This window comes from Mauremys mutica, chromosome 2 (genome assembly GCF_020497125.1).
Source record: "Mauremys mutica isolate MM-2020 ecotype Southern chromosome 2, ASM2049712v1, whole genome shotgun sequence".
Taxonomy (NCBI): Eukaryota; Metazoa; Chordata; order Testudines; family Geoemydidae; genus Mauremys; species Mauremys mutica.
This window is the reverse complement of record NC_059073.1, coordinates 108,080,140-108,095,588: the sequence shown is the minus strand read 5'-3', so window position 1 is coordinate 108,095,588 and position 15,449 is coordinate 108,080,140. Positions and strand designations below refer to the sequence as shown.

The window sequence follows — 15,449 nt, the reverse complement described above, 5'->3', positions numbered from 1 at the left end:
ATTTCCCACTACCCTGAAGCAATGTGTCAAGCACGTGAAGGCTAGTTTTTAATGCTCTGGGCCAAATTCTGTTCTTGGTTATTATGCTAGTGTAAATCTCCACTAAAATTTGCACCAGTGTAACTGAGATTTTCATGCATATAAGAAGGGCCCAATTTTGCCCTCAGATGTTTGAGTTTGATGAGGCGACATCTGTATGGTACCTATATGCCCCCCATCACTGTAGCATTTTGAGTGCCCCAGTCTTTAACGTATTTATCCCCATAACACCTCTGTGAGGTGGAGAAGTGCTATTCTACCCTTTGTACAGGTAGAGAACTGCACAAGCACACTAAGACCTTGTATACACTTGCGCCGATATGTAAAGTATGTGCAGCTACACACTGCAGTGAGACAGGCTGTGTCCACACTCGTCACTGTGGTGTGTAGCTATAAATGACAGGAAAAGGCTCTGGCAGCGGGGCGGCAACAGGACACTATGCTGCTAAAAACAGCAGTGGAGACTTGGGAGGCACTCCCAGGGCCTGTAGAGAATAGGGTTGCCAATTTTGGTTGGACGTATTCCTGGAGGTTTGGCAACCCTGGTAGAGAGCCATCTAGGGTAAACACCCTAGGGTGTAGGGCAGTCTACATTATTCTGCTCAACTAAGTTGTGCCTCACTGTCTACACTGCTGTTTACACCGGGGTTAGCTGGGTGTGCAGTGTCTATACTCTGCATGCTGCCCTAAGTGTGGCTGTATCTTTAGTGACTAGCCCCAGGTCATGCAGGAAGTCTATGGTAAAGCGGGGGTCACCACTGTCTACCAATGCTCTTCATCAGGGAAACAAGAGGATATGAGATTCTACTTGGCTTTGAGAAGCTGCTGACCCACTGAAAAGTAAAGCAGTTTTACTTACTACCAGGTAATTTCAAGGTTCAGCTTTATAGTGCCAAGGTCGTTAATGTCAACAGCAACCACCTGAGGCCGAGCTGCAAATAAGTCCTTTGTCTCACAAGTAACACTTCCCACTAGAATGTGAGTAGCAAGTCCTTTAACTTCTGTGACCTGCAAGGGTAAAGAGCAGTAGTATTCAGAACAGGGCCTCAGGTTCTATTTCAGCTTTATGGGCAGCTTTTAGCAGCAGGTGGCTAGACAGTACAAATTGGTGTGTTTACCTTAATAGAGATCAGCCCAACAATAAGAGGGAGGAAAACCATTTCTTCTCCATCCCAGCTTTGCTTGCCGTTCACTTCAATTTTGCCTTTCAATTTCCATCGCTGGCGGCCATACCGCATGAAAATCTATGAGAAAGAAAAGTCCTCTTAGTTCCTTGGCATGCATGCTCCACCTGTTCTCAGCACACAAATGTCAGACAAAGATATGAGGAAAAGGGCAGTTTCTCAAATACACCTGAAGAATAGATCCTATGAATGCTGAACTCTGCATGGAGGAAAGTCTATGCTGAAGGGGCACTGCACTGAGTTCTAACATTCATTTCATAATGTAAACCTGCTCTCATAGCACTAGATGTCTTGCAGAAATACTTGCTCCTACCAATCCAGAACCCAGGGCAGAAAGGGAAGGCAACCCCTTAATACCAGAAATTCCTTCCCTCTCAGCAGCTAGGGCTGAGAAAAAGGAGATGTCGATGTCATTAGTAATATTGCATCACTGCTAGAGACCTGAAAAGATTCAGGGGTGAGATTTGCAAAAACACTACAAGTTGATATGTTTGTGAGAAGCTTGTCCGAATGATTTTAGGTTGCATGGGGAGTCCCGTTCTCTCCTCCCCCCACAACCTCCTCTGGCCAAGAGACCGCAGCTTCACTTATCTGCTCTATTATCTCCGTATCTAGGGAAGAGAATCACAGGGCTGGCTGTCTACCTCTATTTTCACACACCAGGTTTCTCTAGGGGCTGACAGGTTCTCTTGGGAAGACAGAGAGGAATCCTACATGCTCCAAGATTTTGTGAACTCTGTGACATAAACGTAAGTGAAGCCCCCTACCTAATGCTATATTTTAAAGCGGGAGAACAGCAGGCCACCCTAGCTGGAGGATCTTGGTATGGAAGAATTAGGCTGCCTGGCCAGTCTTCTATAGAGAGAACCTGCCCCTAGCTAGTGAACTGTCTGCCCCCAATGGAGGGCCTGCCACTGCAAATAAGAAATGGTGACTGGTGGATTAATAAGTGGGTTTTGGTAAAAGGAGGGTGGGGGGAAAATCTTTTATCAAACTATTTCTAACTTCCAAAAGGTTCTGGTTGGTTTTGATCTGCAGCTGATAAAAGTTGACATAAGAATGGCCATACTGAGTCAGTTCAAGGGTCCGTCTAGTCCAGTGTCCTGTCTCCACAAAGCAGTCATTCATGGTGTCTAGAAATGTTATTTCTGCAGCCTGTCCTAGTTGACATGTGTACCCAGTTAATGTGGGGGAGCTGAAATCCCCATTATTGAGTTTTCTATTTTTATAGCCTCTCTAATCAACCTGAGCATTTCACAATCACCATCACCATCCTGGTCAAGTGGTTGGTAGTATATTCTTACAGCTATATTCTTATTATTCAAGCATGGAATTTCTATCCATAGAGATTCTGTGATACAGTTTGATTCATTTAAGATTTTTACTATATTTGACTCTATGCTTCCTTTCACATATAGTGCCACTCCCCAACCAGCACAACCTGTTCTGTCATTCCTATATATATTCTGCCCTGGTATTAATGTCCCATTGATATAGTGTTGCTCTAATAGATTTGGTCTATTCAGTCTGCACTGACTGGATAAATGAGGCATCTTCTGCATAGAGGAATTGGAGACTTATGCTAAAAATGAGGTATTGTGAGACATGATTTTTTTCTAAAACAAAGCTAAAGACAGACCTATTGTTATCTTAATAGCCATCATCCAGTACAATGGGTCTGATCTTGGAGTCTTCACTGTTGACACATTCAGTCAAAGACAACAGTGGGGCTTTTCTTGCTATATACATGAGGAAAAAGCAGCTCTTTCCAGAGGTGTCACTACAAGAAGTTACTTTCAGGATCATGTACAAAGTGATGGCAATCCCACCTCTTCCTCCCACCCCCATTTTACACTAAGGGAACTGACATGATACTTACCTCATATTGATCTCCAGGACAAAGACGAGCAAAACCAGCCAGACCTAAGAGCAAATGACATTTGAGATCGTTTTCAGAAGACACACTTTATTTAACACCTTCTTCCCTTTCTAGCTCCCTTGTATAAACTGAATGCTTAAGACCTGATCAAAACCCTAGCACTCCTTTTATGGCATCAGTGCAGTCATACCATATGCATCAGCACTTGGTACATCCTTTCTAAGAGAATTGAACCCACCAGTATTTCTTACTGTTTGAGATTCAGGCTGCCTCTCTGGCTTCTATAAAGATCCCACAAATGGCAGGGAAGCTGCCGAGTTCCGTTTTTGTTGCTGGGCAACATGAGAGTAGGATGCATTGGTAGCTGAGAGAGTAACCCAATCACGGATTTCATTTGTTTGGTGTTTGAATGTCTGATTTATGCTCCTGGCTGGATTTTAGCTATGAAAACTTCCTACTAGCCCCTCAAATTCTTTAGTGCAGCTCTACAAGTCAGTTAATAAGACAAGCCCCAAATCTCAAGTATCTTCTAGTGGATTGGAAATGCATTTCTTAGCCACTACTACAGCCCCAAGAAATGGAAACTGCATCAAGAACCGAACAGCTTTAAAGGAGACATGACATAAGCTTACAACTTTGTTCTTTTTTCATGATCTCTGTGTCATGGTTTATTATAAATGGTGATCATGTGAAATGAACAAAACTATTTGAATGTAACGCAAGTAGACAACAGTCATGCTAGAGAGATCTTGGATAACTTGCTGTCTGCTAGTTTGCTTTTTGTTTGGTATATTCACTATCCAAATTGGTAATAGGAAAATGACAGTGCGTTTTTTCATTCTATTTTTTGCCCAGTGATATTTGTTATGCCACACGGTCAGACGGGGAATTTAATTATAAACTCCTGATAAAACTGAAACAGGTCACCACATTCAGCAACACATAGCATCCTATATTGACATAAATGGCATGAGATACATGCCATGACATGTTTGGGGTCAAATTCTGCTCTTGGACACGCACATAGTTGCGACACCTCTAATAAATGCAAATGTTCAGTGGAACATTAGGACTATACACTTTGAATTGCATAAAGAAAGCTTAGATCTGCAAGTAAATTGCTTCCAATACCATATGCAATGTTACCTGGTGTATTTTACACACACACACACACACACACACACACACACACACACACACACACACACACACACACACACACACACACACACACACACACACACACCATCCATAATCAAGATTATACACTAAAACTGCTCTCATTTATATTGATATCACTTCTCTAACAATTAAGTTCCACTAATGTAATTGAGAGCAGAATCCAACCTTAGTTTGTACGGAGAGAACTTAGCTTTGAGGGAGTTAGTCAAATGGTCACTAAGTACATAAACCTGGTGTTTTGCAGGCTTCCAATAATACTGTGTTCTATTCTCAAGTCTTGTCTGTAGATGGCAGCAATCCTTCACAAGCCTAATTTACTGTTTCAGTAAGAGCTCTTCCTAAATTTAAGTATTTGCCATTTGATATAAGAATACCAGTACTGCCAGCCCAACAACTGCTCAAAAACCATGAGTCGGGCCTCAAACAAATAATGAGATTGGTTAAAAATAATTAACCTGGGGGGTTCTTATTTGCCTTTTGCAGAGTCTTCAGGGTTCAAGTTTTCAAGCTTTTTTCTATAAGCATGAGGGCTGAAAGCTTTATATTTAAAAAATAAAAAAGTGGAGATTCTCATGTAACCATATGACTTCAGAAGCTGGGGCTTTAAGAATAATATCTGATATCATGAGGCTGCTAAGAGTTGGCGTCACTGATAGCTGCATTACATTTACTTGCAAACAGTTACCAAACTGAGATACAAATTATAAAGAGCAGGATTCTTTTAAGATACTTTCTCTTCATAAATGCATAGGAGGTTGAGACACCAATTATGTCACTCTCCCTACCCATGCAAGACTGTTCCCTGCAGCTACTGGACACATCTGCTATTTTTTCACAAGCCTAATTTAAATTGTCTCACATGAGGGAACTTCTTCCACTTTCCTGCAGACTCTCTTATCTCCTTATTAGGAAGCTATTGCTGATATTTGGCGTAAAAGTCTTCAACTTTATTTCATCCCATTACTCCTAATGACACCTCTTTATAACACCCTAAACAATTCTTATATGGGCCCAATCACTATAGCATTTGAGTAGCTTACAAATTAATGTATCCTCCTAACACCTTGGTTAGGTAGGGAAGCATTATCCCTGTTCTACAGATGGGGAACTGCAGCACAGAAAAACTAATACCTCAAAGGTATTAGTTACCTCACTCCCATGGATTTCAAAGGGAGTGAAGTGCCTAAATACCTTTGAAGATCTGTGCCTATGTGACTAACACAAAGTCCCACAGGAAATCCGTGGCAGAACAGGGAATCAAACTCAAGACTCTCTTAGAGTTCCAGTCTTCGCTGCCGTACCCACAAAACAAACCTTCTTTTTAAAAAACAAGAGGTATTTAGATCCAACCTACTGCAGGTAAACCCAATTCTTTTACTACTGTTTGATCGATCGTTGGTCATTGCGTTAAGAATCTGGACCCCAGACTCTTTCCTTTCACTTCTTTAGTGGGTTCTTTGAACAGAATGCAGCATATCCTCTACTCTCTCCTGAACACTGGGAGCAGAAGAACAAAGCAGCCCTCTGTCAGGGCTCCTATTGCCTCCCACTTTCTAATTTATTTATTGTTTATAAATAATTTACATTTACCAGCACTCTGCTGATGCTCCCATCTCCATAAAGCTGCTCGTATCAGCTAACTTGGTCTCTGCTGGGCAGTATCATTGAACATATTTTATGTAAATAAAAGAACATTTTCTTCATCCCAATGGGGCGGGGGAGGAGAGGGTGGTTTAAAACTGCAGCTCCATCTTTGTCTTTGATCAGGGGGATTGGCCTACAGCATTTGTTTGAGTGAAGGGACACAGAAGGGAGTGGTAGGGAAAGCAAGTCTGAAAAGCAGTATGAAAGCACTGGAGCTCTTGGTATTACTAGGCTAACCCGGAAGGGCCATGCCTCTCCTCTGTTGTTGTTCAAACGGCTACAGCTTGATCAAAGTATATTTCCATAGAGGTTGGGAGAGGAATACGGGGAGGCTAGTTTAGTTGATTGTGTACCATCCCCTAGCACTTAGTGCTGTGACAGCACCTAGAGTACTGGAGATGGGTGGCACTCCATGGCACACATGTGGTGATGTTTAGTACCCGTCCTTTCGGTGGGGGAGTTAATCCACAATGGAAGGCTGGCACAGCCATTGTCCTTACTTCGTAAAACGATTGTGATTTATTTTTAACATCATATGTTAATAAAATAGAGCTAAATCTCTTTACCTTCTGACGTTATTGTTTGTTCAGTGCAAATGGAGAAGACTGTGTTGCTCTACTGTTATTAATGCATGACACAAAATAAAAGTGATTTGCACTGAAATGACTGGGGATGTTTAAGCTTTTCAGAAATGTATATTTCAGCTCCACCCTCGGATCCTAGGGTTACAGCAGTGTTGCTTTATCACCTGCATTGAACTTCCCAGAGAAAATTCTGATGATGCATCATTTATCATTTCTCTTCTCCCATTCTTTTATGTTAAGGGTTTCTGCATGTAATTAGGATTTTTAAGTACTCTGTTCCTGATGCTTATTCCTCACTGATGTGCATGGAATGAAGTATCAGGCTACAATAAAATCCCATTGATTTCACTGGAAGCTTAGGGTGTGCAAGAATGCAGGGTCTGGTCTTTGAAGTTATGCCATTTATGACAATCATTTCTACTGCAATCAGTGATGTCACAAACATCCCATTATGCACACAGGACTTATGGCTGAAACATAGATTACACCCTCGAGCTTGGTGGGGGGTCTTTCAAAAGTAAGGTGCCCCTACTCTCTTTTTTTAATTTTTACTCAAAAAACAAAAACACCCCCTCCACCCCACCCACCCCCAAAAATCAATCTCTGCAAAGCTAAATGACTTTCAAACTTGGTATCAAAATAAGAAAATATTTTACAACCACATCACACATTCATCTTGATAACCAAAGCAACGCAGTCTAATTACCCCATCTCCCTGAAAAATAGAAGAATTGTCTTTGAAGAGCTCACTGTACAGATCTGAGCATCAAACTAGTATGATCAATTCTATTCAGTGTGGGTGTAAGTCAGGGTTCTGAAGGCTCAGCAATTGATGTGATGGGAAAAACAAACCTCTCATACATTAAACCTAAATTAGCTTTTGCTCTTAGAGCTCTCAGGAACACACACAGAGAGCTCTGGCAAGTCTGTTCATGCAGAAAGGTTGGGAGGGAGGCAATTACCTTTCATCTTGATGCAAAACTCCCCCAATAGGTTTTCCAGCTCTCCTTCAATGGTACACATGTTCTGTGTTGGAAAACGGAAGATTGACATCAGACCAACCTCCCACTTCTTTTTTTTAAACCACACACAAAAATAATAGTTTAGAAAGAAAAGATCCCACAATGTTCAGTAGATAAAAATAAGTATCTCAAATTAAAATCAACATGCCAGAGTCAGCCCTGGAATAGACAGATGCAGCCCTATTGACTTCAGGTCAGCCAAGCCTGTTTACACCAAGGCTGAATTTGGCCCAGTGTTCTTCTTTTGTTGCATTATAATCCTTGCATTGGCAGAACGAAGTCTCAGCCATCATGGTGTAAGCTGATCATTTTCCCACCCCTCCCTCCAGCCAAGGATTTGTGCCAAAGTGGATCTCAACATGCTTTTATGCTTTGAGCTATGTGGAACACACTATGGACTCTTCCCAATGCATTCTCTGTATTTAAGGAGATTCCTATTACCTAGGAGCTGCGGTGGTTTTCACACCTTTCTATAGCTTTTCCAGACCATGATGCAATCGCACGTTAATAAAGTAGATTTGAGAATATTGAGTAAGATTAGAAAAGATGCAGCAGATGTCTTCACACAAATGGGTTCTAGGCTAATGGAAACCATAATGTACTGAAATCTGCAGAATTGGGAAGAATTTAGTTGGGGTACAGATAGACAGATTCAGAGCAGTCTTATGCCTTTTCCTGAACAGTGGCCCCAGGGCGCATGTTTAGATGGAAATACTGTAGTATTAAAATATAATGTCACTGTGGCCTCCCCATCCATCTCTGACAGAGTGACAAGCTTGTATTTGCAGGTCTCCTACTGCCCCATGGAAGTAAATACAAAATAGTCCCATAATATTTCTAATCAGTCAAATATTTCAAAAGTGAAAAGTAATTAGCTGCATTGATGTAGGGGCTGATCCTGCAGTCCTTATTCAGACAAAATCCCCCATTGAAATCTATGGGAACACTCCCATTGATGTCAACCAGTGCAGGACTGGACTACACAGAGCAGCACATACCTCAGTGTATTCCTTGTAACTTCTGTTGATTTCAGACAAACTCTCTCGAGCTGCTTTGCTAGCAGGCGACATTGCAAATGCTTGCTTCATTTTGCTGGCACCGTCACAAAGACGTCTTTGGATACAATAGGCTTCGTACAGCTCATCCACCTAGCAGGAACAATGGAAGCACACTAAAATAAAGAAACCCAAAGGAATCATAAAATAGGTTCCATTAAAAGGAAACAGAACTGAACAATTCTGAATTTTTTTTTTTAGCTACACCAGCGGGTAAACAACTGTAGTTTTGATGCCATCACATTACATTTAAAAAGGATGCAATTTGGAAAAACATCCTCTGCTGTAAAACTTCAGCAAGACAGAGACACCGCAATTTGTACTTTAGTTCTGCAGACCTCCAGCTACTGTTTTCCATTTTTATCTGGGATATGTGGAACTCTCTAAATCGCTTTTAAAAATCAATTTCAAGCTTATAAAAGAGCTTGGATCTGACAGCCCTGGGGAGTACTAATGTCCTCTGTTTGGTCTCAAAACCAAGGACAGCACAATAGTGGCAGTGGGAAAGTAGCTGAGTTTCCAAATAGAGCCTTGGCCACTATGCTGATGGCAGGTAGTGTCAGCGGTGAGTGCTGCAGTGTGAATGCCAAGACCTGGGTGGGGGCTGAGACAGATATTGCAATTGCATGCAAATCTTTGGGGACAGTATTGCATGAAAGCGATGAATGGTTTATGTAGGATTGATTATGTTCTGCTCCACAGGGGCAGGTTACCACAGCTCCTCCAGTGACTAAAAACAGTGAGAGATGGTTAAAGTGAATCACTGAAACCAAACAACTCTAGAGAGGTACCCCACCCCCTGCTGTGATCTGCATCTTCTGATTCAAGCTGGGTTTTCCAGAGACTAAGAGACAACGGGGAGGCTTTTGGGATAAAAGGATGAGCTTGAACTGACTCAGGGCCTTCTTTCTGATCCAGCAAACGGACAGGAGCTTCTGTCCCAGGGCGGGACCCGACCCTTGCAGAAGGGTTGGGAGGACTTTGACCTACAAGGGCTCTAAAAGATGGATGGTTGACCTCGGATAAGCTTTTAGCATGCATGCAGAAGCTTTTATTTATTCATACTTTTCTGTGTAATGGCTGTACCTTAAGCAATAAAGGTGCTTGCTGAGAAAAAGCTGTGTGGTAACCTGTAACTGCTGGCAATACACTGGTCATAGTCCTTGAGGAGAAAGCAAAGCTCAGGCACTGGCCTCTAGACGGACTGGCTTGCTGGGGATATCCGAGTGTAAGGGGACTATGCAGCTTAAAACTCCTGGAGTGGGCCACAGAGGTAGGGAGGATACAGATTCAGTTACGCTGAAACTGTGACAGAGGCCTTTAACTCATTTCATATAGACCACTGAACAGCCATTAGATAGTAACAACTTGGGTTAAGATTTTCAAAAGTAACTCTGAAAATCAGCCCCTTGAAAGTCTCTCACATTAGGCACCCAAGACTCCCTAATCACTTTTGGAAATTTTGGTCCTAGTTATCTAGGAATGTGGGCCAGTTTTAGATCATAACTTTAGAAGAAAAAAGCTCCCTATGCTATTATTAATTCCGTAAGCTTATCCAACACTCCAACTGTGCTTTTCTTTTAAACCCTCATCCTTCGTGTGCACACTTGTTATAGCAGAGTTATTTGCAGGGGCTTGCAGCAGAGGGACTTCCACTTGTTCGGATTCAACAGCCAGCTGCAGGAGCTGAATCTGATTGTTTCATTAGTAAAACGAAGTTATTTTAAGAGTTGGATTTTTTTCTGTGAAACTAAAACTACAAGGAGGTTGTCACATTAGTTCTTTCCACTGTTCCTGCTAACAGTGGACAAAATTCAGTTTTTATATATTCCACTTTTTCCTAGTGGATCATGCACTGCATCCTAATGCTGCTCAGTCATGGATCTTTCACAGCAGCACTTGCCTCTATCAAAACTTGTGTTAACTTGACTTCATATACTACCTGCCACCATGACTGTATTTTATCTACATTAGAAATTAACCTGAACCAAAACCTGGATCCCCAAACTTTAGGAATGTTCAGATCCTCAATCAAAATGTCCCATTCAGCTCTATCTCTAACAATGCCATTGCCTGTTTCCCAGTTGAATGGGAAACAAGAAGTGTGATTGAGTATACCCCCTCTGAGCCCCCTCCATCACAGTTTCAAAAACTGAAGTGTAAAAATCAAGCTAACGAGGCTGATTTGGGTTCATAATGGCAGATATAATTTATCTGAGGACCTGTAACTAAAACAGAAGGCAGTTTACAAGTGGAATACTTCAACAAAGATTAATGGAAGAAAAGGTAACTTTATTAACACTTCAGAATTACAAACCACGCTTATCTGAGATGCAAGCCCTCTACACTTAATCTTTCCAGCTAGCAACCCTCTAGTCTCCATTCTAAATAGCTACTATAAATAGTTGTCACTTGCTATTTATGTCCGTGATCAGGGTGGGGCCTACCCCTGTGCTCAGACTCTGTGTCTGCACATGTGAGCCCGGTTAAGATGAATTCATCTGCCACTCTAAAGATTCGCCACCTGTACTACACTTCCTGTTTTCCATGCTTTGTTTCCTGTATAGAATGACAACAGTACTTAGCATTGATAGGGCATTGCTGTTATCAGAAGACAGCATAGTTTGTCCTTGTTCTGAAAGATTCTTCTGCTTCTATCCATTTAAAAACCATTTTCCTAAATAGCTGCCTAAGATCTGATGTTATAAAACTCTCGCACACAATGGTCTATTTATTTGTCACCATGGGTTATAGAGCAGTGAACAAACATACTGAGCAAGTAGAGTTGTTTTTATTAGTTCCTCTTATGTTTAGGATCGCTTCATAAACACAGAAACCAGTAGCTCTGTGCAGGATGTGGATGGCGTAGGAAGGATTTAGATAGAAAATGTACTTTAGACTATAATTTTGACATGCAGGTTACCAGCAAGGAAGTGTATTGTTTGGACAGAAAATTTCAACCTACTGTATTTCTTAAAGATTTGCTTTGAGCTGCGTGATTATGAGAACAATGAAATTAAAGTGTTTTTTGTATGCCTGGTCACTCTTGTATATAACAAGCAGCGTGTGTGTTTTTTAAATGAATCTCAGTAGACATTTCATCTATCATAAATGCATCATTTTGTCAAGTTGGGAAAAATGTTAATTAGTAGATATATTAATGACTAAAAGAAAATATAATGTGGGTTTGATTCTAAGCAGACTGGTGTAAATCTAGAGTAAACCGACTGACTTGGATGGAGTTATTCCAAGTATATACTGGTGTAACTGAGCAGAATTTGGCCCAGTGGAATAAAATGGTGTAAAAACTAGTGTTGAAATCCCGAGGACACTCGCAGTCTGACTGTGAGACTTTTAACATGCAGTAGATCAAATTTGTGAACTTAAACTTCTTGCAGGTGCAAGTGTACCTTTACCTGTACCTTTAAAATAAATGTATGATGAGATCTTAGCTTACCCATCAAGGGCCTGACCCTGCATTTCCTTTGCACCCATTATCAGTGGGCATGTTTGGTGGGCATGTAGAACTGGCGAACCTCAGAAGTTTTAAAGCTTTTAAAAATCCTTTCTTTGTTTCTATCTCAGGAGTTATTGCAGTACTTTAACTGCACTGGGGAGAGGCAGCGAAGCGGGTCCCTCTGGAGTGGAAGCTTTCACACTAGGCCAGGTGTAGGAACCTATGGCACGCGAGCTGATTTTCATTGGCACTCACACTGCCCGGGTCCTGACCACCGGTCTGAGGGAGCTCTGCATTTTAATTTAATTTTAAATGAAGCTTCTTAAACATTTTTAAAACCTTATTTACTTTACATTCAACAATAGTTTAGTTATATATTATAGACTTATAGAAAGAGACCTTCTAAAAATGTTAACATGTATTACTGGCAGGCGAAACCTTAAATCAGAGTAAATAAATGAAGACTCGGCACACCACTTCTGAAAAGTTGCTGACCCCTACTCTAGGCAATGGTTGGTTTTCTTAATAATATAAAAGCAGAAGAAACATGATAGAATTGTTCATTACCATACTCATGTGGAACTCCAGCCTTCTCACATATCTTTCTATCGCTTTGATTTGCTGCAAAATAAATAAATAAATGAGGAATGAGAGATTCCCCCCCCCCAATAGCTCAGATTATTGTATTTTTATATAGATTCTTTGCAGAAATCTTCTCTTTAGCTGGTTTTCCTGTCTCAAGCCATTGTGAGCTTCAAAGAAACTCTTCTTCTCCAAACTGTGAAGCTTTCTTTCATTCTGAAGAGGTTTTTGTACATGAACCTCAGATCAGGTGCTTTATCTTAACGTAATTAGTTTTTCACTCAAAAGTAGAGCTGGTTGAATTTTTTCCATCCCAACCTATTTTGTCCAAAAATGGCTCTGACCAAAACACAAATTTTTGACAAATTTTCATTTAAAAATATTTTTTCAATAAAAAAATCCTGAAAATTTTTCATTTAAAATTTGTTGGTTTTCAGTAAAAAAATAATTACATCAATCAGTTTTTGGTTTTCAAAATGCCGAAGTGTTACCAGAAGTTCTTTGAAAACTGAAAATGTTTTGGTTTTTACATTTTTTCCCCTTTGTTGTCAAGTTGTTGTTTTTTTTTTTTTTTTAAACATTTCCCTTTGAAGAACAACTGCCATTTTTCAACCAGCTCTACTCAAAAGCTTGAAGGCCTTTGCTTTTTCAGGATCAATAGTCAGCGCACAGACTAGAAATACTCTGAAGACTTGGTGGACCACTGGTGTAAGTTGTCACAACTCCATTGAAGTGCCCTAGCAGTAAATTTGGCCCTCTCTTGCTAAATGAAGAGGTGGCAGATGTACGTCCACACTCCAGAGCAAGTGCTGGCCGGAGCTGAGGCAGTAGCTATCAGAGATAGTTCTCCACTGACTTTCTTTATATGTTTCTCTAGAGTCTGTTTTGGGGGTTACCATTCTGTTTGTAACCTGCCTGAAGCAGGTTCTTGCTGAACTCTCTGTGGATTGTTTCTGACCCTCCAGGACTTGATCCTACTCCCACTGAAGTCAGTGGCAAATCCTGCCTGCCTCTCTCCCTCAGTGGTAGTATCTGATTAGAGAATCAGGTTCTGAGAAGCTCTTTGTGCCAGTTGTCTCCAGGTCTGGGTATATATCACTCAACTTTTAATGTTTTCTTTGCACACCACTGCCCCAGAGGGTAACGTACCTTGTCTAGATCATAGAGCACCCCCTGCAATAAAGAAAGGGAGATGATGATTAGCTTCAAAGGGGTAGCTGTGTTAGTCTGGATCTGTAAAAGCAGCAAAGAGTCCTGTGGCACCTTATAGACTAACAGACGTTTTGGAGCATGAGGTTTCATGGGTGAATACATGCATGCATCCGACGAAGTGGGTATTCACCCACGAAAGCTCATGCTCCAAAACATCTGTTAGTCTATAAGGTGCCACAGGACTCTTTGCTGCTTTTGATGATTAGCTTGTGTGTCATACTGTTCCACTGAATGATACACTCTCCCAGTGCCCTGTTATGTTTAAATAGCTGAAATATTAAACAGGATCCTGGGTTGGAGCTCCCCTAGGGTTGTCAACAGTCCCTTAGTACAAGGGATGTCCCTTATTTTTTCATCTCTGTACAACAAGTTCAGGAGTTGCTGAGTGCAGCAAAAACCAGCAAGAAATACCCCTGCCAAATGAAGGCGAGTACTGTTTATTATTATTATTGGTGATGATGATAGTGGGAGGAGGAGGAGTGGGGCGGGGGTGCTAAGAAAACAGTCCCTTATTTTTGAAATACAATGTTGGCAACCCTAGAAGAACTGCTTTTCTTTAAAACTCCCTTGTCCCCCCTTTTCCTCCGATACCTGGAAAAGGTTACCCTTGATCTGTGCAAGTAGCATAGAACACTTTATCATCTGAATCGTCGGATAACACATACCAGCCGCGAGTTTCTTTTCATGTCTTTTAACTGAGTAGTTAACTTATCCAGCTCTGTCTGGTGAACTTCCAGATACTCACTGTAAAGATAAACCAGAAAGGGAATCATGAACTCTGCTACATTTCAGTACATAGGGTTCTGATCGCTGACCTCTGTGAAAGGAATATTTGTGTAACAAATAGCTATTCTCACCACATGCTGACTTAAACAAGTACAACATGTTTACAGTGACCTGACTGTCATAAAAACTCTCCATATCTCCCTAGTCCTTGGCATGTGCAACCCTCATGCGCCACACCAACTAAACAAGCAATAGGAGCATTTCTTTAGCTCTTGACTAACAGGTTAATGCTTTCAAGTACAGTTAACAGCTGGGTTTTGTGAGAACTAAGCTGCTGTTTAGTTTGTGGGCTGCCTCTGTCCAATCACTGTCCTTGTACGTCTCTAACAAAGGCATTACTATGTGTTGTGATGTTATCTTGTATCATATTGTGTGGTGTGACTCTCCTAAGTGATGGGAGGCAAATTTGGAGCAACAGTTTTGAGATGAAATCTTGGCCCTATTGAAGTCAATGGGAGTTATGCCATTGACTTTAATAGAGTCAGGATTTCGCCCAGAGTGTTTTTGCTTCCTGTGTACACGTGGGTTTAACACAGGAGAGTAGAAGTCAGCAGTTGGATTTACCCTACCATGCCTGAGGCTCCCCACTCCCATTGCTTTCCACTCTAAAGTAGTAAAGAAAGCTTCAGACATTCAGTGATAAATTCTCTTACTCCAATCCATTCTTTAAGGCCCTGTAGACCTCCTCCATCCTTTGAGGCTGGGGCTCTTTGGAGGTGGTGCTGTTCTTATGCCCCAAATTGTGCGTTTTCTTCACCTTTGCTTGGGGCTTCTTAAGTGCAGAGGAATTTTCAACAAAGGAGTTACACCTGCAAAATGGACA

At 41.3% G+C, this 15,449-nt stretch overlaps 1 protein-coding gene and 1 long non-coding RNA gene across 3 annotated transcripts in view; one reads left to right on the top strand and one right to left on the bottom strand.

Annotated features, from left to right (window-relative positions):
* The window catches only part of LOC123365349, a 94,327-nt gene that overhangs the window by 20,765 nt on the left and 58,113 nt on the right, over window positions 1-15,449 (top strand). The gene's annotated exons all lie outside the window — the stretch shown is intronic.
* RIPOR2 (RHO family interacting cell polarization regulator 2) overlaps window positions 1-15,449 on the bottom strand; it is a 70,749-nt gene that overhangs the window by 30,507 nt on the left and 24,793 nt on the right. For both annotated transcript variants that reach the window (XM_045008113.1, XM_045008114.1), the window contains exons 3-11: window positions 15,280-15,435; window positions 14,506-14,584; window positions 13,778-13,801; window positions 12,614-12,667; window positions 8,533-8,682; window positions 7,475-7,538; window positions 3,103-3,146; window positions 1,158-1,283; window positions 899-1,047 (exon numbers count right to left, since the gene is read on the bottom strand). In XM_045008113.1, the coding sequence (XP_044864048.1) occupies window positions 899-1,047; window positions 1,158-1,283; window positions 3,103-3,146; window positions 7,475-7,538; window positions 8,533-8,682; window positions 12,614-12,667; window positions 13,778-13,801; window positions 14,506-14,584; window positions 15,280-15,435 (846 nt within the window). The remainder of the gene's footprint in view (window positions 1-898; window positions 1,048-1,157; window positions 1,284-3,102; window positions 3,147-7,474; window positions 7,539-8,532; window positions 8,683-12,613; window positions 12,668-13,777; window positions 13,802-14,505; window positions 14,585-15,279; window positions 15,436-15,449) is intronic.